The sequence below is a fragment of the Cajanus cajan genome, chromosome 2 (assembly GCF_000230855.2).
Source record: "Cajanus cajan strain Asha chromosome 2, NIPB_CcT2T_4, whole genome shotgun sequence".
NCBI lineage: Eukaryota > Viridiplantae > Streptophyta > Magnoliopsida > Fabales > Fabaceae > Cajanus > Cajanus cajan.
Genome location: NC_138518.1, coordinates 77419147 through 77441825, shown reverse-complemented (window position 1 = coordinate 77441825; position 22679 = coordinate 77419147). Strand labels below are relative to the sequence as shown.

Genomic DNA, 22679 nt, shown 5'->3' with positions numbered 1-22679 from the left:
TTTGAACACAGATTTTACAATTATATATCAAGAGGTTTGGTTGTTTAAATTTAACATTTAATAGTTCAAAAATAATTTTAGTAAAACTTAAAACAAAAAAATATGTTTTTATTTTGTTTGGCTTAAATATAATTTTCATCTTTGTAATTTATTACTTTTTCACTTTTTTTGTAATCTTTTTTTTATTGTGGTTTCATCTTTAATCTTTAATAATATTTCAAAAATAGTTTCTTTCATTAACTTTCCATTAAAAATAGTTACCATTGTCACGTAGATAAATTGATTTTAAATTTTTTTAGACCAAGTTTCAAAATGCACTTTATTATTGTCATTTTATCATACTCTTTACACACACTCTTTTAAGATTGTGGAATATCCCGTTCTGACTATTATTGATAGCAAAGTTGGACTACCAACCTCCATTCTCTAAGGAGGTGTTGTGCTCGTGGCTATAACGGTGGTTGTGAAAAGTGATGTGATGGTCTTGAACTAGTCAACATAGTTCTTTTTTACTTTGAAGGAGGTGACATTGGTGGTGACACCATCAAAGTGATGGATGCTCTTGCGACGCATGAGCTCCTGCACAATAGGGGAGTAATCGAGCATGAAGTTGAACTCCTCCATGATAAGGTAATAATCGATAATAATCTTATAGAGGTGGTGGTCATTGAGGACAAACTCAACGTTATTGTTGAGATTATGAATTGTGAAAAGTTATTCTTCATTAGTGGATTGAGGTTTCGATTAGAGGTTCAAGACTTGCAGTGTCGAATTTGGATCGGAGAGGAGAATCGTGATCACGAAGGGGGTGAAGGCAAGAGTTTAGATGTAGTGAAGTACATTTTAAAATTTTATCTAAAAAAAATTAAAATTAATTTGATTACATGACAATGATAAAATAGAATATAATAAATATAATATATATTTTGTTTGTCACGTACATAATATTCTTTTAACGGTATTTAACAGTAAAAATTATTTTTGAAACGCACGTTATAAAAAGTTAAGAATGAAATAATAACAAAATAATTTACAAAGACAAAAATGAAAATATAATAAATTATAAGGACGAAAATTGTATTTAAACCATTTTGTTTTCATAGAAATAATTAAAATTTTTAAAACAATAATAATAATAATAATTAAGGTGATAACAAAGTAATCATTTTTCAAATCTGTTCGTGTTTTGTTTTACTTACTAATTTTTAGAAAATTGTCATTATTTTTGTCATCTACATTTTTTTTTAATAAACCGTTTAGAAAGAATGTCATTAGATAATTTACGTGCAATTGTACGTTTTAAAATGTCACGCTTAACAATACATGTTGAATTTTTTGTGGGGTTGCGAATTCAAATTACACTACACGTAGTGTACAGTGTAATGGATAGAAGCAAATGTTGTAAAGCTTTATATATTTGGACCCATTGAATGAAATGTATTTGCATGATGCATGTGTAACTGAGAGACATAATGAATTGAAATTTGAAATCATAAGATATGCCGAATTGGAATAGGTTTAGAAAGAGGAGAGGGACAAGAATCTTAAATAAGTTTGCAGTGAGGCGTAGGGAGATACTCTACTTTTATTATTTCTCTACTAACCTCGTGAGCATGGGACATACACAACTTAATTTCCCTTCTCTTGTGGGGTATGCCATTGCCATCCTCAACCATCGACTTCTTCACTCACCAATCTAAAATCTTATAGGGTCCCATGGCGCCAGAACTTGTTTCCTCAAATCTTGACCCTGTACCCTATTCATTTTCTTGTTAGTTCCACAATTTGATATACTGTAAATTAAATACTCAAATTTGGCCATAACTTTATTAAATTACATTCTTTCTTATTAAAACATGTTTAAATTACAACTTCCGCTTCAAACACATATATTATTTGTTTGTATGTTAATTTTAGTTGATTAGTTTAATGTTTATCTCTCGACATTTTGGTTTCTTTAGGGAGGTTTGGAGTGCTAAGGCTAAGGAGTAAAGAATTAACTTGAAATTGTATATGAGGGAGTCTGCATGCATCAATGTAGTAGTGGGTGGTAGGTTTGCACAGAGATTAGGAAAACAAAAAATATTAATTCTTTATCTATATATTCTAAAAAATATGATATATAAGATAATTTTAAACAACCATACTATGAGTATTTTTATAATTCTTTCTTATTATAAGTATTGTAACTTATTCGCAACGAAAATTCAAAATAAAAATAAAAATCTTTTGAAGCTATGCAATTCTTTAATTTAATACTCATCAAACGAATTAATAAGCCAGTGGAAGGGGAAAATTTTCCCAAACAAAAATATTGTAAATTAAGAAAAAGTCGTTTTTTGTCGTGTCCATCTTTGTTTAAAATATTTTACGAATTTATTGTGCAGTTAGAACTCTCGTGACATGCATAAATTGTATTGAAAAAAAAAAAACATTTACTAAGGATGTTTGCAGTTAGGTTATATTCAATTTTAGAAGAAAAAAAGTTATATAAACTATATAAAAATAATATGTTCGCTCAATTTTGTTCACTTTAAATACATAAACTTAATTAAACCAAATCAATATTTTGTAATTTGGTATGAAATTTTCATTTTTTTATTACTTTCAAAATTGTTTTTAATTTGATAACTAATAAAATTGAGTCATATATAATCAACTCTTGAAAATGATACATAATAGTTATAAGTAACAGATCAATAAAAGATCACAAATAAAAGGTATATTATAAACTTCTCATAAAAACAAGTGGCATATAAATTATTTATAGAAATTTTTTCATGTATTATTAATTTGTTAACCAAAATATCTAACACCTATAAAAATAATCACACACAATCATTATCAAATGTTTATAGTGTTACTACATAATACTTTTAATTAACATAAATATATTACATGCTGTTGGATTTTAACAATAGAAACCAAAAAAAATTAACGAGTCCGCAATAATAATATAAAAAACAATTTTTTTTCAATTTAATCAGTTTCTTGTTTTTTTTTATAAAATTTATTTAATGGTCTCAAATCTCATTTATCAATATTACTAGATTGGCTATAATCAAAATTATTTTTATAAGGAGGTATAATTCTTTTTTATTAGGATGATTCCTCTAAAAATAAATTGATATTTTTAATCGTAACTCTATATTTAAGATAAGAATTGAGATAGATACATAAAAATTTAAATTTTATCATTATCATTATTGTAAATTAACTTTTTTATTGATAAAAAAAACTCTTGCAAAATTAAGAAGCTTCTCACTTTCTTGCATTCATGGAACAGAACATCATGAACAAAGATGGAAGGTCTAGTTTTTTTTTTTATTTCACGGAAAATAAAATTTAAGAAAAATATGGTGTAAAATTATAAGGTATAATGTAAATGGACTTATAAATTTGAGGGGAAAAAAAGGTAGTATTTTAAGTGAAATAATTTAATGTCATTTGGAATGTAAATAGATAAGCATATGTTTCTTTTTCATTTTTACCAAAAAAACTCTTTTTTTGGGGATTTAAATTACTCTTTTCATTTTTCTATATTTAATTGTTTCAATTTGCTCCCTTTATTGTTAAGATATTTAATTCGGTCTTTTAATTTTAAAAACTGTACGGTCTTACTCTTTTCTTTCATTTGAGAACTAACGGTACCAACTTTTTGTACATATAACATAATAATAAAAAATGACATGTACTCAAGATGGTTATAAATAGTTACCATTATTATCCTCAATTGAACACAGAGGATAACATTATATTGTTGTTAATCTCATTCTATTAGAACTATTCTAAAATTTGTTAGATTCTTCAATTAAAGATCGCTTACTATTATTCAACCTCAAATATTTTATCTTATTTTTATTTTTATAAAATACATGAAGATACAAATTGTTTCTTTTACACTAGTTTTAATAATAAAAATATCAAATTGAACAAATTATTAGAAAGAAAAAAAAAAGGACAGAAATAATCTAGTCTTAAATTTTCTTTGGTAACAACTTTTTTTTCACCTGAGTTGTTGTGATCGTATTCAAATTTGAACAGAAGCCCATAAGAAAGAGAGAAATGGGTGGGCTAGGCTTGAGTTTTTTAAGAAACAAATAGCCCACTTTACGTTCAGGCCCTATATAATTGATATTTTTTTGGGCCCATTTTTGTTTTTGTTTTACTAATTACTCTCCTAGATTTTGTTTCTTTTCACACATATTAATGAATAATTCAGCTTCATTCTGGACCATATATGATGTGTTTGTATAGCTTTTAGGGCACGTTCCAAACAGTGGTAGATCCAAGAATTTTCTTTAGTAGGAGCAAAGAAGTAATTTTTAATATTTTCATAGAAAAAAAATTACAAAATACACAATTTCATGAGAAAAAAAATCAAAATATCTTAGCTTCTAAAAATCACAAGTACTCTCTAAACATTTATAAAGTGATGTATAATTTTTTCATTGTCAATATTGTAACAAAAATATTTCTTCATGTATATATCCAAACAATTATCAAATCATTTATCTCTCATGTAATTTCCTTACCTTTATTTTTAAAAAAATATGGAAGCAAACTTATTTTTTTGTGGGAGCATTTTTTTAAATTAAACACAACAAATTAAAATAAAAAAAATATCTTGTGGGGGGTAATTGCCCCCGTACCGTTGCACCTACATTTGCCCCTGGTACATATCTTGATGGATTGAAATGAAATCATATTTGTATACTTCGAATGGAAAAAACAAACATGTACATAATTATTTATGTTAGAGAATATTCACAAATAATAATCAGTATTTTTTTACTATGAAATCAACTCATAATTAAGGTGATAATAGATTGAACCAATTCGAAAATAGCTTAAAACTTGTTTTGACATTTAACTCATTAAACTTATTTTATGAACTAAATTGAAGTTAAAAATTGAGTTTAATAAATAAATGAACAAACATGAGTTGCATATAATTCATTTGATTCATGAATTAGTTGGACTATAAATATATAATTTACATAAATGATTTTTTATTTAGTTCCAACAAATTTTGAAAGAACTTTCAAAACATAATTTTAAGTTAATAATAATGTTAGAAGTGAACGCCTTAAGATTTTTATAGATATAAATTGTATTTTCTATTATTTTGTGCAAGATGATGTAGTTTTTATTTATGCTAACTTTAGTTATATATATATATTTTTAGAAGTTGATAGAATAAATTATATTTTATATTTTCAAAAAACTTAAACAATTATGTTATATAATATTTTTTAATAAATTGAAAAATTGAAATATATTGGATATTTTAATTAATGGATTGAACAGAGTTATTCGCGATTTTGAATCAAGTTAAGTTCAAATTGAAAAGAAAATATATCGTCAAAATTGAGTTGACTTATGAATTGAGCTAAATATTACTTAATCGAGTCAAGTTAAATCAAACTTGACTAAACTCAACTTATATTCAACTTTTAGTCATAACTAAAAAGAATATATGTCAAATAAATAAATAAAAAATATATTGTTAATACATACTAAATATAAAGTTAAAAAAATGTTAAAACACTTTGCAAAAGAAAAACAATGAAAAAAGAGACTAATTAATGTGGAAAATTGGTATAACAATATTTAGAAAAAAACAATTTTTAAAAATAGTAAATAACATTAATTTATTTAAATAATTTCCTCGTATTTATTTTCGGTCTTTCACTTTTATCAAAGGCTAAAATAGGAGAACAAAAATAAAATAATAATTAGACATATAAGGCATGATTAAAGAAAGAAACAAAAAAAGACAACTAAAAATATCTACAAGAAAATGAGAAATAATATTAAAATTAATGTACAAGTAAAAGAGAGACACAAATTTATCAACATTGCTCACTATAATTTATTTATTTGTCATCTTTTAAAATTTAAAACTTTGTTTTTAATCCCTTCCACCACGTGATACTTATTAATAATTTATATGCTAAATAAAAAGATTAAATGACATTTTAGGTAGCACTTACTAGTATATGTAGATGTATTATACCAATATGCGATACCTCTAAAACCTTTTCAAGACTGGTAAATGTTCAAATTATAAGTTCGTTGGCATTGTTAAGGTCACCATGTTTGAGATATTGTTTGCTTTGGTGCTTGTTGGATCATTACATATTTATCCTTGAAAAGATGTTTTAATAAATTAAGGGTGGAGAATATTTATAAACTACCTGTAATTTTAATTTTTAAATGATGTGAAACTTTTAGGTATACAAAAACAAATCCCTAGTCAAGGTCAAGAGTGTCTGAATCCTTTTTCTAGCACTAAATTTCGTCTATAAGTCCCTAGTATCATTAGGATCATCATGTAAGTAATGTGAGACTTTTAGACATATTAGAATAAAGTCCTCGATTAAGTTTTAGGGGCACAAGTGACATGGACTTTTTTTTAACGCTAATATTTTGATTGTAAATCTGTTGACATTGTTAAAATCACAATGTAAATAATGTAAGACTTTTAGACATACTAGAACAAGTCCCTCAAGTTAAGGTTAAGAGGTAAGAGTGGCTTGGGCCCCTTTTTCAACAATATTTCGACCATTAGTTCGCTAATATCATTAGGATGACCGTGTTCAAGATATTGTTTATATTGATGTTCGTTGAGACATCATAATTTTATCTCTAAAAAGATGTTTCAATGGGTTAAGAAAAAATGATGTTTATAACTATCCTTAATCTTTATTTTTAAACGACATAAGATTTTTAAGCATATTGAATCATTAAATAAATTTTATTAATATATCAATAAACATTTAAGATCAAAATTAACAATTTGAGTAAGATAAAAGTCAAATAAAAATATTTTAGAAGAGTCAAAATATTTTTTTTGCATGGAACAAAAAATATAATTTTAAGTTTTAAAGAATGAAAAATATATTTCAATAAAAAAACCATAATCAACATTTATTTTACAAAAATTAAAATTAAAAGCATATTTATAACTTAGATTTTTTTATAAAATATATGAATGAGTTAATTTTTTATAGATAAGCATGAAATATGTACAAAGTATCTATTACTTAAAGTAATTACTAATCTAAAAAATTATAAAAACACATAAGATAAATTAGTTAAGAGTCACACTCACAACTCCGTATCTATATCGTTATTTTAGCTAGTGTTAATTATATAAATGATATGAATGTAAAACCTGCGTTTAACTGATTTAAATAAGAAAGCCCAATTTGAAAGAAATGAAGGAGCCCAAATAATCCAACTGTATTTGTCGTCATGTATTGTACACTATAGTATAAAGTGCTGCTACTGTTTCTTCTTCTTCTTCTTCTTCTTCTTCTCCTTCTCCTTCTCAGGGTTTATGCTTTTCCTCCTCTTCCTCACACTGCTTAGACACCATTCCTCGTGTCGTCAATCGGTAAGATTACGCTCTTCTCCTTCATTCCACTCACTATTTTTTCTTTAAATTGTTTTCTTCTTGTTTCTGATTTCTGCTGCTACTCGTTTCAAACCGTTTTCTTCTTGTTTTCTTTTTTCTTTTTTATTTATTTTTTCAAATGTCAGTTCCCCTTTCTCCGAAACAAAGGGGAAACCTCACATTGGTCAATTAGACTCTGATGCTTGAAAACTTCACCGTTCATGTAAGCAAGGTTTTACGTGAGTCCTGCCAAAATTGCAACAGTGAATTAGTGATCATTGCGATCGCGAACCATGTTTTAAAACCTTGCATGCAAAGTAAAACGTCGAAACCAATTATTGACTGATTAAAGTCTAGAGTGTTGAGAATTGTTGGAAAACCCCAAAAGGGTTTGCACTGTTGTGAACTCTTCCCATGTGTGCTTACACATTTCACTGTTCTCGATGGTCATTGCTCACAAACTGTGCAATCATAATAATACACCATGGCAAACTCAACACCAACGATGTCAACCCAGATATTTGTTGTTGAAGGAACTTCTGAGTGGAAGTTTGCAACATAAGCAAAGGTTTGAGGGATCAAGCCATATATACAAATAGAGTAGCTGCATATAGTTATCAAGTGAGATAAGTGATTTTATTTTTGGCAGATTTCAATGAATTTGTCAATACACCTGCTTCTTTTGCTGAAAATTTTTATATATAGACAGCTACTATTATGCATATTCTCTTCAATATTTATTTTCTTCTTTGCTGCTCTGCTGAATCTGTTTTATGGAAATTGTGTAATGACACAGGTCAAATGTGGACCCAATTTGAGCTATTAGAACAAAAAATAGTATTATGTCAATAATATATATATTTTTTGGCCCAATATACCCCTGTTTCAAACTGTGTCTGCAACATATTGTAGTTTTTGCTTGGATGTGGGTAAACGACACAAATAACCGATTTTTCATATTTAGATAATAAATTCTCCTTTCTGAACAAAACTGGGAAGAGCTCGTAGTACCTTGTTTGTGTCCCTTACAATTTCCATTACTGTACATGACACCACACAATTCAATTATTTTGACTCACATAACTTTATTGGCTTTAATTGCAACTGCAGCGGGGTTGGGTTTTAGAATTCTTATGTTATGATTCTATAATGAGTTCTGTATCAGAAAAGAAGAATGACTATTATTCCAATTGGCGAAACACATATAGAACAGTCCACTTTCCATGTTCTCAAAAAGTATGACAGGTTATATATCTGTACCTGTGTGGATTTTAATCTGCTTTCAAGTAAATGGAGCAAACAAATTGCAAATTCCCGAGTTTAACATATTGTCTGCAGGCTCCATCATACTAATTAGCTTAGGTTACCCATGCAAGTAACTACTTGACAATTAATAAGCTTGATATTAATAAGTTGTGTTGTACATGCTATCATGCTGCATTACTTCATGTGAATGCACAAGGTGGACTGTCATGTTGAATGGCATTGGCTAACTGCTTTTTTGTAGTTATGCATTGAAGTGTTCTCTTTGCAATTTTTAATTTCAGTTTGCTGCAGTTTCAATCTGAGAGATTTCTATCTTTAAAGAAACAAATGAGCAGTGGTGGAAGAGCTGGGAAACCCAAAGAGGAGGAACAAGATGGCATGTCTGTCCACTCTCCTTGCAAACCTCCTCCTTCCTCTGCTTCTTCTCTCCCCAAGGTCTTTCTCTTTGAAATTTGAATTTAGAATCTTTGAAATTTGAATTTAGAATTGGATTCAACATCTGTTTATTATGGTGATAGGACCAAGCACAGGTCGAATTGGAGCTGAGATTGTTGGAAGCTCTTGAAAAATACCCTCCAATGAAACTACAAGGTATTTTAATACATGCGCACACACATAATCCTTTGAGGATCATGGATATTTTAATATAACAATTTTGGTATTGATATGTGACAAATAATGTTTTTTTTTTAAAATGAAACGTGGATGAAAAAATTTGTAAATAAATGTAAAATATGATTTGTTGTTTTGAACTGGAGAAATAGCAGGATGTAGTTAGTAATATTGTCTAACTAGAAAGAAATCGGCAATGTTATGAATAATAAGGTTTGCAAGATGTTTGATATCCACACATTCCTGTCCCTGATTGAGGTTGGTACTTGATTTTGTGTGAACTAAAGTACCAGATCATGGGACTTGACATCATGTCATTTCCTAGCAAGGTTATCAATTTGGGATTCAAATCGTGAATCACCAAGCTAGTTTTTGAATTTTTGAATTGTGAATCATAATTTGTATCAAATCATGGTATATAGTATTTAATGTAAAAAAATTAAACTAGAAATAGCTAAAACAACTTAAGCAGAAGTCTTATAAAACAAAATTATTAGTTACATTTGAGTTTGTAAAGCCTTTATTTTAGAAGAATGGAAACAAAGCATTGAATGAGTGAGTGACAAATAAAGTAGTGGAATAATCAAATAGGATAAGTCCAAAAGTGTTCCTTCAATTCCCTTTCATTTAACAATTTGAACTTATTTCACTTTCCAATTTTTATTTTTATTTCGTGAGAATTGGTGAAAGAAAAGTAAAAAAAAGAAGAAAAAAAATGAATCATTGAATTGTACGATTTGTGTTGATGATACCAAATTGCACAAAGATTCATGAGATCAAGGGAGATGTCCTTATCTTAGATTACTCCTTTTAATTGATTTTTCATTAGTAAAATTCCACAAAGTATGTGGCAGCTTAGTGGTCTAGGAGAACTTAACTAGTTTAATTTTTGGGGAAAGAGAATATTGAAATGGAAAGCTTCTGATAAATCTGTTTAATCCTGAAATGAATCATGCTACCAAGATAGGTCAGGAAATTAGTGAAGCATTATATTTGTTGGTATTATTTTGGGTTGTAAATGTTTTCTCCGTAATAAGTGATATGACAAGTTCAAACTGTGTTTCTATTTTTCTCCTGGACAAGATACTAATGTTCATTTTTATTAGTTTTTAATTATGGAATACACCAATTCAAATTATTGCATATGTATATATATATATATATATATATTAATGTGTGTGTGTATATATATACTTAGAATGCTTGACAGTTCACATACAATATATTTGTATGGATGAAATCCTCTTTAATAATAGTGATACTGGATTTCAAATTCGATAATGAAGAGTCTTTATCTTGAGCATGTTTTCTTGACTATGACATTTGTTATCTAGAAAGGGGAAGGGGATCTCAAAGAAAAGATGCTTTGTGTGTTTATGAATGTGAGGGGAAGACATACTGCACTATATGGTGGCACTGTTTACTTTGATATTTCATAATTGTCAAAATGTAAGGGCCCGTGTACTTGTGCTTATATTTTCTGTTTCCACTTTATAATTACAAAACTTTCGCATTGTTTTCAATTTGTTTCCTATCTTCAAATATCTATAGAAAAAAGTTTTTCAAATATCTATGCAGTGTGTTCTGTAGAGATATTTGAAAATAGGAAACAAATCAAAAACAATGTGACAGTTTTATAATTAAAAAGTAAAATCAGAAAATGAAAACAGAAACAGGGAATGAAGAGTAAACGGACCTTAAATTGTTCTCTGTTTCTGCAGCAAGTGATATCTGGCTAGAGTGTGAACACTAGTTGACAATTAATGTAGTAAAAGAATTAATTATTTACCATCATTGATTGAGAAACTTGTCAACTTCGTGCATTATACTTTGATTACTTTCAAGTAAACAGTAAGCATTTGTAGTAATCATTATTGATTGAATTTTCCATTACGTGCAAATGCTGCTTGATTAGTTGTTATTTGATACTTTTCATTTTTTATTTTATCAAGTGTCATCCTTGTAAAGTATTCCCATGTTATATAGTTAACTCTAGCTGGATCAGGATTCATCAAATTTAATGCTTACAGCTACCGTTCTTTTCATGAAGGGGTACATCGCCACTTTGTCCTTTATGGTCTGATGGAATTTCTTAGGAGGAGGTTTGTTCTCTGTCATGCTTGTTTGATTATGAAGCATAATATGCTAGATTTTCATTTTCTGATATATAATCTTAGAATTATATATGCTTCATTCAGATTTGACAGACCCTTTTCTTCTGAGGAGGTCCTTCAATTGCTGGATCGGTTCTACAACATAGAAATGCTGGTATGTTATCATTAAGTTGTGGTTCCTTCACATTCGTCTTATATCCCTCTAATAAGATGTTAGTTTGTAGTTTACGTTTTAACATTGTGCTGTGGATTTTGAGAGCTGATAAAGTGTAGTGGTTTTTCTTTCTTCCTCAGAAAACAGATGATGATGAGATTGAATTGCTTACTCACGAAGAAGAATTTTCCTTGCCTCAGAGTTACTTTGTCAAGGAAGAAACCTGAGCAACAAGTTTTTGGAGTACATACATTTTTTTATGTTTCAACCATTATTCATCTTTAGATGTGTACAGCTGGTTATTCTATTGTTCCTTTCCCCTCTTACACCTCTTCTGGGATTATGTTCATGGTAGACCTGTTAAGTGTTAGTGGTTCTTATCGCATTGTGTCTGTGAAGTTTCACCAGTGGTTCCGGGAACTCTGCTCAAAATTGAAATCCTCAGACATAATGTAGTTAGCTACATCGGTTTGGATATAATGCAGACTTTAGGATTTACATCGATGAAAAACGCATGCAAACGTAATCTGTTTCTTTTCTTTTTCATCCTTCAACTAAATCGTTCCAATTTACAAGCAGGAATTTTCAGCAATTGAGCAGCGTTTGCTGCAGAGGCATTTGAACTTTAACATTTAAAATGCACGGTTACTTTGACAAGTCAGTTTGTTTTGGCATGAGACCAAATGTTTCATCGTAATTGCCATAGAGAAAATATATCTATATATTTATTTTTGTACAAAATTTGAATAACAGAGATGGAGTTGTGTTGTAGATATTTTTTGTCTAAATAGTATAATTCAATATAAATAAATAGTACTTCTCTTTTAGGTGAATTTTTAAAACATCATGAAATATTTCTAGAGACACTTAGCGTCCCCAACACGAGAGACAAGGATGATGTTCTAAGCAAAGAGATTCTTTCTACAACTGCTAAAATGTAAACGAGAAAACAATTATTGTTGTCCATAATCAAAAACACCGCGAGGGAGTCAAATGCATATTGATGACTCAACTCGAAAGGTGATGATGAAGGTCGAGACTGGTGGAGACCTTATCAAGCCTTGTTGCTAAACTTGGTCCATTTTTCCTTTTGTAGTTGATCATGATTTTTGATACATGGAATTTTCATGGAGCTGGCAGTAGAACCCTACGTAAGCGTATGAGAGACGTGTGCAAAGATAAAATCAATATTTTAAACTTCCAACCTTGTTCAAACAATTATAGTGTCACTCAATGCAAATTATGATTTTGCATAAGGGTAAGCTTGAAGATAACACTAGAGTCTAGAGAGTAAATACTATATCTTAGGATAGGCAAAGAGTTTGGCGACCTTAGCTCTTAATAAGGCCGTAGTGTCTAAACTTAGGTGGGGATCTCGTGACTAATCTTGATGCTATATGAGTCAAGGTTCTTAAATGCATGACTATCCATTATGGAGAGGAAACATGATTGTTTTGAAGTTTAGAGAGATGTTATTAATACGATTGAGAAGGGAAACAATTGAATTATAGCCAATGGGAGAAGGCCAAATTTTGCATTGACATTTGTTTGCCATTCGAAATTACTTTGGTGGAGTCCCCCTCAAATTTGTTGTACTATTTAGTTTGTGAATTTGTGGGTACTAATGATTTTTAACAAGTGGATATTTTGGATTATTACCTTTCCATTTGGAGCATAATTCTCCTTCATGCTTTGCCTAAAGCAATGTCTCTTCGGGTTCAAATTTAAAATTGTTGGGTTTAACTCAGCATATTTATCGAAGTTTATCAAATTTGGATAAAAAAAACCCGTGAGAGACATGTGACATTATTTTTCAATTTTAATTTACTTATAATTTTTAAATAACTTATATATTAAGTTATTACTTATCAATAAATTATTGGTATGAGTGGAACTAAACATATATATCTTAAATAAAGTCTCTAGTTTGAGTTTTTGATAAATATTCTGCACCAATTACATAATTACTAAAAAAATATTATGTTATTGATTATATTTTAATTCAAAAAATATATAAAAAATTAATAAATAATAAAATCTAATAAATATATAATTTTTAGTTTATTATTTAATTATTAAATATAAACTATTTAATTAATATATACACATTTGGTTGTTAGTTTTGAAACATTGCATGAATCATATCCATTTATGAGAAAAAATATAATGGGGACAAAAGTTACATTCCTAAACCTAATTTCCCTTTCAAAAGTTGGAAAAACCCAACCCTGTTGTCCGTTAAAGCAAGTTTTTAACGCAGTATTGTTCGCACATTAACAAAGTTACTAAATCATGTAACAAAAGCACTAAGTTAGTTGACAGATTGTTGTTTCAGGGACCAATTTGTTGTTTTTATTCTTTCATGAGCTGAGTTGAAGTTGTGCCACACTTTTAGAAACCAAATAATAATTTACTCAATACTTGTTACTTTCTAAATTATTTTTTTACATACATAATTGCAAAAATATATTGACATTATAGGGGGGAAATGGAAAATTTGACTATATATAATTATCGGCGGTGATATTTCATGGACGAACAAAAAAAATTATATTAAAAGAAATTTAGAAGTAATAAAAATACAATATCTTACTAATTACTAAATATATTTTACTATTTTATTTTTTCCTATAAATGATTAGAGGTGTCAAAAATGAATTTGGATCCTCTCCTGCAATATTCTCTCTTCAGTCTCTCTCTAGCAACATTAATAATCATTTAATATATCTAATGGCTCAAATTTAATCTTATAATTAATGTAACTTCTTAAATGATTTATATAATATTAAATTTGAGCCATTAGATATATCCAATAGTTATTAATATTGGTGGAAAGAGACTGGAAAGAGAATATTGCATGAGAGGATCCAAATTCGTCAAAAATTGTGTAATATAAAAGAATATAGTAATGATTAGAGGTGTCAAAAATGTCATGTCCCCATGGATTAGGTTGAACTACGTTTCAAAAGACATGAGTAAATAAAAAAGTTGAGTTCCAAAATTCCCAACTAAGTATTGGAAGAAGCGCAAAATTTATAGGGATGTAGTCAATGGGTTGATTCCATAATAAGCTTAGTTGTGCATGCTAAGGTTATGATAGGTTGACAACCAAGTTGTCCTAACCTGAATAGGAATACTATACTTTTTTAGTTTAAGTGTCAAAATTTGTAAACTCACGTTAAGTTATGACTTTTTATCCAAATTTGTTATTGATTTAGAAAGCCTAAAACATTGCATTGTTAAGTTGGTTCGATAAAGTGTTCACTTGTGTTGTAAGAGATCTCTTAGTTAAAATGCATGAAGACACATTGTGTTGTTGTGTTGTTTAAGTTGAAAAATATATATAAGTTGTGTAATGTAGTTTATATGTTGTGTTGGTATGTTGACGGTTGTAAATTGGAGTGTTATGTTGATTCTTTAAGTGTTGATATGTTGATGTTGGTAATATAGTTGTACTTTACTTATATATTTGTTATGTTGTCTTTTGTAAGTTTGTTTTTGCATTTTCCTTATGGTTGAACTATGGTGATCATACTTATTATGAGAGTATTACATGATTAGGTTGGAGGATTAAAAAAGTTTTGATAGTCATGTTGGAGGATGATAGTATTATTTGAGTTATCTTAATGTAGCTAGTTTTGTAGTAGTTGTTTAACCAATAACCTATATTTATATTTTTAGTTCTAGATTACCCTCTCTCTATATATGTGTGTGTGTACTCACACACGCGTGTGTATATGCATATGTATAGAAATTTCATAAAAAATTATTGATGAAATTTCTATACATATGCATATATACACGCGTGTGTGCGTACACAAACATACATATATATATATATATATATATATATCATTATTATAGTTGCTAAGTTGTAAAGTGTAGGGATTTACAATATGTATTTTTTGGTCCCTAAAATTTAAAACTTGTGTTTTTATTCCCTAAAATACAAAATTATTATTTTGGTCTCTCAAATTTAAAATTTATCTTTTTGATCCCTCAAATTTAAAAGATATGTTTTTAGCTCCCAAAATATAAATATTATTATTTTAGTCCCTTTGCTCAAATATTATTAATTAATTTGTCACACAAAATTCATTTATTAGTGCTATTATGAGTGAAAATATCACATTAGACCAATTAATACTATAAAATTATCTTAATCTATTATTGAAAATTATGTCATTATTAATACTATGAAACTATTTTAATTTGTTACCATTGGTAAAAACATCACAGTAGATAAACTAATACTACAAAATTGCTTTAATCTATCACTTTTGATTATGTTATTAGTGGTCTTGAGGAAATAAAATAATATTTTTAAAATTATAAGAATTAAATAACAAAATTTAAATTTGAAACACTAAAATTATGAGGAGTAAAATAATAATTTTTATATTTTGAGGACTAAAAACCCGTATGTTAAGTTTGAGGGACTAAAAAAATATATAGAAGACTAAAACAATAATTTTTTTTTGTAAAATTAGAAAGACTAAGAATATAAACTTTAAATTTGGAGAAAAAAAAGATAGTTATCCTTGATTTAGAGGACTAAAAATATAATTAAACCATTATAATATATAAATGAACTTATCTATATAATTTAAATTAAAAAATAAAAAATATACAATTATGGTAGTTGTTGAATAAAAATACAATTATAGTTTTAAAATATTAATGTGATATGCTCGAAATAAAGAAAAAATATTAAAAAAATAATATTAACTTCTTAAAAAATTTAATATTTAATTTACAGAAAAAATATTTTTAGTTTATAATTTAATTTTGTTTTTATAAACCAATGTAGAAAAATATAATAACAACACTCGTAAATGAATCTGTACAAGAAAATAGGTGAGAGAGGAATAGCTTAGGTGGAGCAAGAAAAGGAGAAAGCAAAAACGACATCGTAAGAGTTAGAGAAAGGCATGTATATATGATTCTATGAACAACACAATAACATGTTGTAAATCTAAATATAAATATAAATATAAATATAAATGTCGTAACATTTTATCCCATTTCCTTCTTCCTCCCTCTTCGCCGGACCACGCCTTCTCTCTATCTTTCTCTGTTTTTTTTTTCTCTGCAACTCAATCGATTAGTTTCGCTTTCGGTAACTTCATCTCTCTCTCCTTTTTCTCTTTCTTCACATGTTTCTATCCAATATTGTATTTTTGTCTTCTTTCTTTCGCTGCGGTTCTGCAAGACTTTGTTTCAATTAGGTTTTGGAGCTGGCAAGTTCCGCAACTACCTTTGTCTTCCGTTGTTGAGATTTTTTCCTCCTTTTGTTTTGGCGCTCCAGGTGTTTGCTCAAATGTTTTTATTTCAATTCTCGATAATTAATTTGTGTCCTGTCCAAATTGCGCTCCATGTGTTTGCTCAAATGATTTTCCGTTTTTTTAGCTGTTGAATATGTTTTCACTAGTTTTTACATGTTCTTAGATTTATTATCATGGCTTGCAGTTTCCTTTCATTATTTTGGCTGCTTCATGTGTCGAGAGATGTTATGTTGCGGTTTCTTGTCCTGCATAATGATGGGATGAAACTCGAAACATTCACATTTGATTATTTCAGTGCATTATTTTAAGGGTGTTACTACTTGTCTTGTTGTCAGCTAATGTGTTTCATTTCATGGTTAAATGCAGCCATCAATTCAGGAATCATGGCTAGGGTTCTGGCTCAGTCTATTAGTATGCCTGGCCTGCTGAGTGGGCAAAGGCATGATCAGCATAAGGGATCAGGAAAACTAAAAAGATCTGTCAAAATGATGAGTAGCTTACGAGTGCCTGCATTAAGAATGTCTGGTTTCTCTGGATTACGTAGTCTTAATACTTTGGATTATCTGTCGAGGCCACGACAAAATTTCCACTCCAAGATGTTGACTACAACTTCTTCTCGCCGCGAAAGGGCGAAACGATGTGTACCTAAAGCAATGTTTGAGCGTTTCACGGAAAAAGCAATAAAAGTAATTATGTTAGCTCAGGAGGAAGCAAGACGGCTGGGTCACAATTTTGTTGGAACGGAACAGATTCTATTGGGTCTTATTGGTGAAGGCACTGGTATTGCTGCTAAGGTTCTGAAGTCAATGGGAATTAACCTTAAGGATGCTCGAGTAGAAGTGGAAAAGATAATTGGAAGGGGTAGTGGATTTGTTGCAGTTGAGATTCCATTTACTCCCCGCGCGAAGCGTGTTTTGGAGCTCTCACTGGAGGAGGCTCGCCAACTTGGTAAATGCTGTTTTACCTTTGCCTGTTCTTTTCTATATGTAATTACTTGGTTGTAAAAAGTATTTGTATTGCATATAACTTTCTTGCTTATACCCTTCTGTCTATTTACTACTAGTTTTCCCTTGTTCTTTTTTTTTTTTTTATAATATTTTTTATTTTGTCATTTTCTGTATGAAAAAAGATAGAAGAGATTTGGTTATATATTGTCTTGTGCCTTTATCTGTTTTACTATAATCAAGGAAGTTTTATTTTTTTATAGAAAACGAACAAATGATAAAGAAGAGGATTTGATAAACTACCCCATCATATAATGTGTAAAGAGAGAAGGAAAGGATCCTGACATTGATTTAGATTTGGAAAGGACTCCAATATACAATTTGGCTTACTCCTTGAAAATTTCAGGTCACAATTATATTGGATCTGAGCACTTGCTTCTTGGTCTTCTTCGAGAGGGTGAGGGTGTAGCAGCACGTGTTCTTGAAAATTTGGGTGCTGATCCAAATAATATTCGTGCTCAGGCTAGTATTATATTTTCATTAATATATTTCTAACATGTTTTATCAATATGAGTATATTTTTATTTTAAATTGTGTAATTCTTGTATTCTCCACTTGATGGTTACAGGTTATACGCATGGTTGGTGAGGGTGCTGACAGTGTTGGAGCTACTGTTGGCCCTGGAAGTAGTAATAACAATAAGATGCCAACTTTGGAGGAGTATGGCACCAATTTGACTAAGCTAGCAGAAGAGGTAATGCCAGTTTCTAGTTTTCTTTATGCCACAGATGGCAGATGAGATTTCATTGTGTAAAAGTATAATTACTTTTCTTACTGACCCCCTCCCCCAAAACAAAAAATTGCAGGGAAAATTGGATCCTGTTGTGGGTAGGCAGCCACAAATTGAACGTGTCACTCAAATTTTGGGTCGCCGAACCAAAAATAATCCATGTCTTATTGGAGAACCTGGTGTTGGGAAGACAGCTATTGCTGAAGGCCTTGCCCAAAGGATTGCAAATGGTGATGTTCCTGAAACAATAGAGGGAAAGAAGGTTAGCAGAAATTATTATAAATTGGTTAGCAGAAATTATTATTTAATTTCTGCTCTATAAATTGGTTGTGGTTGGATTCATTGGATTTACTATTTCATTTGCAGTACAATTATGATGTATAAACATGTCAACTAGCTGGATCAATGTAAAGTGATTCTTAAATAATAGCTCATTTCTCCTAATTTTCATTTGGGGTCTTTTACGAGTTGACTACAGAGGAATTTTCTTGCATCTAGAGTCTAGATAGTTAAACTAGTATTAAAGCATCCTGCCTCATTTTTTTGTCATTTATTAGCCTGATATTTTGTATTTCAGCTTCAGATAAGTATTGACTAATGTTCTTTGATTTTGGGTGTTTAACATACTTTTGGTTTTGGGGGGTTCTGAATGACATGAAACCTTTGTTCTCCGTGAGTTAGGTTATAACCCTTGATATGGGTCTACTGGTAGCTGGAACTAAATATCGAGGAGAATTCGAGGAGAGATTGAAGAAACTAATGGAGGAAATTAAACAAAGTGACGAGATAATACTTTTTATTGATGAAGTGCATACTTTAATTGGAGCTGGAGCAGCTGAGGGGGCAATTGATGCTGCAAACATATTAAAACCAGCTCTTGCCAGAGGTGAACTACAGGTAATATTTTCCCTTGTCATGTTCAAAATGATATATTGCTGTTTCATTTTGTCCTCAAAATCAATATGTACAATGTGTTTGGGGGTGGGGGAAAGAATGGAGTTTGTGTTGCCCTTGAACTTTGTCAGTGAATAAAAAAAGATAAAAGACTTGTTCTCTTCTGTGTTGTTGGTTGGTCACATGTTTAGGGCTACTTTTGGAAGTCTATCTTTTAGAGAAAGGAATACCTAGTCTTCTTGTTGTTCAATGCTTTTCAATTGTAAATTGTTGAAATCTTGCGGTATTTGATATAGGTCTGCATAGGTGATTTATCAATATGAAATTCTGATAATTGATTATTTGCTTTTTGCATTAGTTGAATTAAATAATCTGGAATTTTCAATAAGTTTTGCAACGTTTATTTTAAAAAATAATGCATTTGCATTTTCAGCAGATCAATCTGGTCAATAGTATAAGATGCAGAATGTTACTGTAGACTAACTGTGAAACTTAAAGGCATCTGTTATGCTTTTGCTCAATCTATGACAATGCTCGTCTCTTAAGTTAATATATGCACTTACTGTTGCTTGGTTGGAACTTGGAGCAATTCTGAGAAATTGTGCCTAAATTTTTTTGCAGTGTATAGGAGCCACAACACTGGATGAATATAGGAAGCACATTGAAAAGGATCCAGCTCTGGAGAGGCGATTCCAGCCAGTTAAGGTGCCAGAGCCAACTGTGGATGAAACCATACAAATACTGAAAGGACTTAGAGAACGCTATGAGATTCACCACAAGCTCCGTTATACAGATGATGCTCTTATAGCTGCTGCACAGCTGTCACACCAATATATTAGGTATGTCATATTTAAAATTCTAAAGTTTTTCTGTTCATCTGTCTTTTCATTTATGCTGGAACAGACAATTTTTTTTTTTTTGATAAAATTTTTTTATGCTGCGGGAATCTTTTCAAGTGTATATTAATCTTCTGGGATTTATCTCTTTGAAATGTATTACATTATTTATATTTATACTTATTTTGGAACTCTAATATAGTTCTTTGTTATAAGTGAATTAAAATGCTTCTTATATCTTATTATTTTCTTCATGCTGTGTCTCTTAGTATTTTCTAGTTATATATATAATTTTATTTTTCTCCTGCAGTGATCGATTTTTGCCCGACAAAGCTATAGATTTAATTGATGAAGCTGGTTCCCGAGTCCGGCTTCAACATGCACAGGTATATTGTTCATCTACCTTCCCCAAACCAACAGTTGTTTTGTCTTTTACTGAGCTGATTTGGCTATATTTACATACTTCCAGTTACCTGAAGAAGCAAGAGAGCTTGACAAGGAGGTCAGGCAGATTGTGAAGGAGAAAGAAGAAGCTGTTCGCAATCAAGACTTTGAGAAGGTAATGCTTTAATCTAAGATTTGAATTCTTGAATTTTATCAATGATGAACTTTTTCAGGACACTAAACTACTTTTATCCAACAAGGCAATGTCATGTTTGTACTTTAAAAGTAAAAAGTAATGTTTTGGCTTATGTAAACAGATACAGTATAGGGCATCCCCCCTCTCCGTCAAAGCTGTTTTAAGTGAATTCTGTTTCTAGTTTGTTGACTTTAAAACAGTGTGGTGGTTTGTCCCTTGTTCAGTTACACCGATTATATCTTCAAATTATTTTAGTTGTTTGTGGGTTGATGATTCATGAGTTTCTGAATAGGCTGGAGAGTTACGAGATAGAGAAATGGATCTTAAGACACAGATATCAGCACTTATAGAAAAGGGCAAGGAGATGAGCAAGGCAGAGAGCGAGGCAGGAGATGGAGGTCCATCGGTGACTGAAGTTGACATACAACATATTGTCTCCTCCTGGACTGGTATTCCTGTGGAGAAAGTCTCAACTGACGAATCTGATCGCCTCCTCAAGATGGAAGAGACTTTACACAAGCGAGTCATTGGTCAGGATGAAGCAGTAAAAGCCATTAGCCGGGCTATCCGTCGAGCCAGGGTTGGACTGAAGAACCCTAATCGTCCAATTGCCAGCTTCATCTTTTCTGGGCCAACGGGTGTGGGTAAGTCTGAGTTGGCCAAAGCATTGGCTACATACTACTTTGGTTCGGAAGAAGCCATGATTCGGCTTGACATGAGTGAATTTATGGAAAGGCACACGGTCTCCAAACTCATAGGTTCACCTCCTGGATATGTTGGTTACACTGAGGGTGGCCAACTTACCGAGGCAGTTCGGCGTCGTCCCTACACGGTTGTACTGTTTGATGAGATTGAGAAAGCCCATCCTGATGTATTCAACATGATGCTTCAGATCCTTGAAGATGGAAGACTAACAGACAGCAAGGGAAGAACGGTGGACTTCAAGAACACTCTTCTTATAATGACATCAAATGTTGGAAGCAGTGTGATTGAGAAAGGAGGCCGTAAAATAGGATTCGACCTTGATTATGATGAGAAGGATAGCAGTTACAATCGAATCAAGAGCTTGGTGACTGAGGAGCTGAAGCAATACTTTAGGCCAGAATTCTTGAATAGATTGGATGAAATGATTGTTTTCAGGCAACTCACAAAGCTGGAGGTGAAGGAGATAGCTGACATAATGCTGAAGGAGGTGTTTGATAGACTGAAAGACAAAGAGATTGATCTTTCAGTGACAGAAAGATTTAGGGAGAGGGTGGTTGATGAAGGATACAATCCTAGTTATGGGGCTAGGCCTCTGAGAAGAGCCATAATGCGACTTTTGGAGGACAGCATGGCTGAGAAGATGCTTGCCAGAGAGATTAAAGAGGGTGACTCAGTTATAGTGGATGCTGATTCTGACGGTAATGTGATTGTGCTCAACGGGAGTAGTGGTGCCCCAGAGTCCCTAGCAGAAACTCTTCCTGTGTAACGTGTTTGCCTTTGCTGAGTTGTACTTTTTTTTTTTTTTTTTTCATTTAAAAACGTAGTTATAGTTTGTTTTTGTTGTCAAAGGACCTAAAGCTTTTTTTTATTGAATGCTGGTAGTCTCGGGCACGTTTTGACCAGAACCAACACAGCAAGGTTTGGGAGAAAGAAAAATGACGCTATGTCTGTCGGTCGTTCCTTGGATATGTTACATTAATCAATAATTTTAATTTGTTTAAAGCAAGAAATTTAAAGTTTTCACCGTTCTTCAGGCCAGCATGCGATGATGTTACATCTTAATTTTAGTAAGTTGGATTGAGAACAAATGTTTTGAT

At 30.5% G+C, this 22679-nt stretch overlaps 2 protein-coding genes across 5 annotated transcripts; both read left to right on the top strand.

The window, feature by feature from the left end:
- Positions 1–7228: 7228 nt before the first annotated feature.
- On the top strand, positions 7229–12059 carry LOC109813693 (chromatin modification-like protein). 3 transcript variants are annotated; one of them, XM_083069144.1, is made up of 6 exons: positions 7229–7402; positions 8960–9103; positions 9187–9259; positions 11286–11382; positions 11479–11548; positions 11689–12059. In XM_083069144.1, exons 1-6 carry the CDS (start codon positions 7346–7348, stop codon positions 11773–11775), a joined length of 528 nt encoding a protein of 175 aa, XP_082925270.1. In that variant the 5' UTR covers positions 7229–7345; the 3' UTR covers positions 11776–12059. The 3 variants fall into 3 exon arrangements, with proteins under 3 accessions (XP_082925270.1, XP_020233522.1, XP_082925271.1); XM_020377933.3 differs by having other exon boundaries at positions 7240–7402; positions 11331–11382; XM_083069145.1 differs by having other exon boundaries at positions 7242–7402; positions 8950–9103.
- Positions 12060–16480: 4421 nt separating this feature from the next.
- LOC109813672 (chaperone protein ClpC, chloroplastic) lies at positions 16481–22487 on the top strand. 2 transcript variants are annotated; one of them, XM_083069143.1, is made up of 11 exons: positions 16537–16667; positions 16777–16856; positions 17200–17781; positions 18184–18299; positions 18406–18531; positions 18644–18829; positions 19249–19464; positions 20083–20300; positions 20608–20683; positions 20767–20856; positions 21170–22487. In XM_083069143.1, exons 3-11 carry the CDS (start codon positions 17217–17219, stop codon positions 22346–22348), a joined length of 2772 nt encoding a protein of 923 aa, XP_082925269.1. In that variant the 5' UTR covers positions 16537–16667; positions 16777–16856; positions 17200–17216; the 3' UTR covers positions 22349–22487. The 2 variants fall into 2 exon arrangements, with proteins under 2 accessions (XP_082925268.1, XP_082925269.1); XM_083069142.1 differs by lacking the exon at positions 16777–16856 and having other exon boundaries at positions 16481–16667.
- Positions 22488–22679: the final 192 nt, after the last annotated feature.

What these genes read in the sequence shown, in the direction of transcription:
- LOC109813693 (XM_083069144.1), top strand. Translation starts at nt 7,346, where the DNA reads ATGCTTTTCCTCCTCTTCCTCACACTGCTTAGACACCATTCCTCGTGT. An exon ending in CTGCTTCTTCTCTCCCCAAG is followed by an intron (nt 9,104 to 9,186) that starts GTCTTTCTCTTT and finishes TTATGGTGATAG; the next exon opens with GACCAAGCACAGGTCGAATT. An exon ending in ATGGAATTTCTTAGGAGGAG is followed by an intron (nt 11,383 to 11,478) that starts GTTTGTTCTCTG and finishes TGCTTCATTCAG; the next exon opens with ATTTGACAGACCCTTTTCTT.
- LOC109813672 (XM_083069142.1), top strand. Translation starts at nt 16,496, where the DNA reads ATGAACAACACAATAACATGTTGTAAATCTAAATATAAATATAAATAT. An exon ending in AAACAATAGAGGGAAAGAAG is followed by an intron (nt 18,830 to 19,248) that starts GTTAGCAGAAAT and finishes TCCGTGAGTTAG; the next exon opens with GTTATAACCCTTGATATGGG. An exon ending in CTGTCACACCAATATATTAG is followed by an intron (nt 20,301 to 20,607) that starts GTATGTCATATT and finishes TTTCTCCTGCAG; the next exon opens with TGATCGATTTTTGCCCGACA.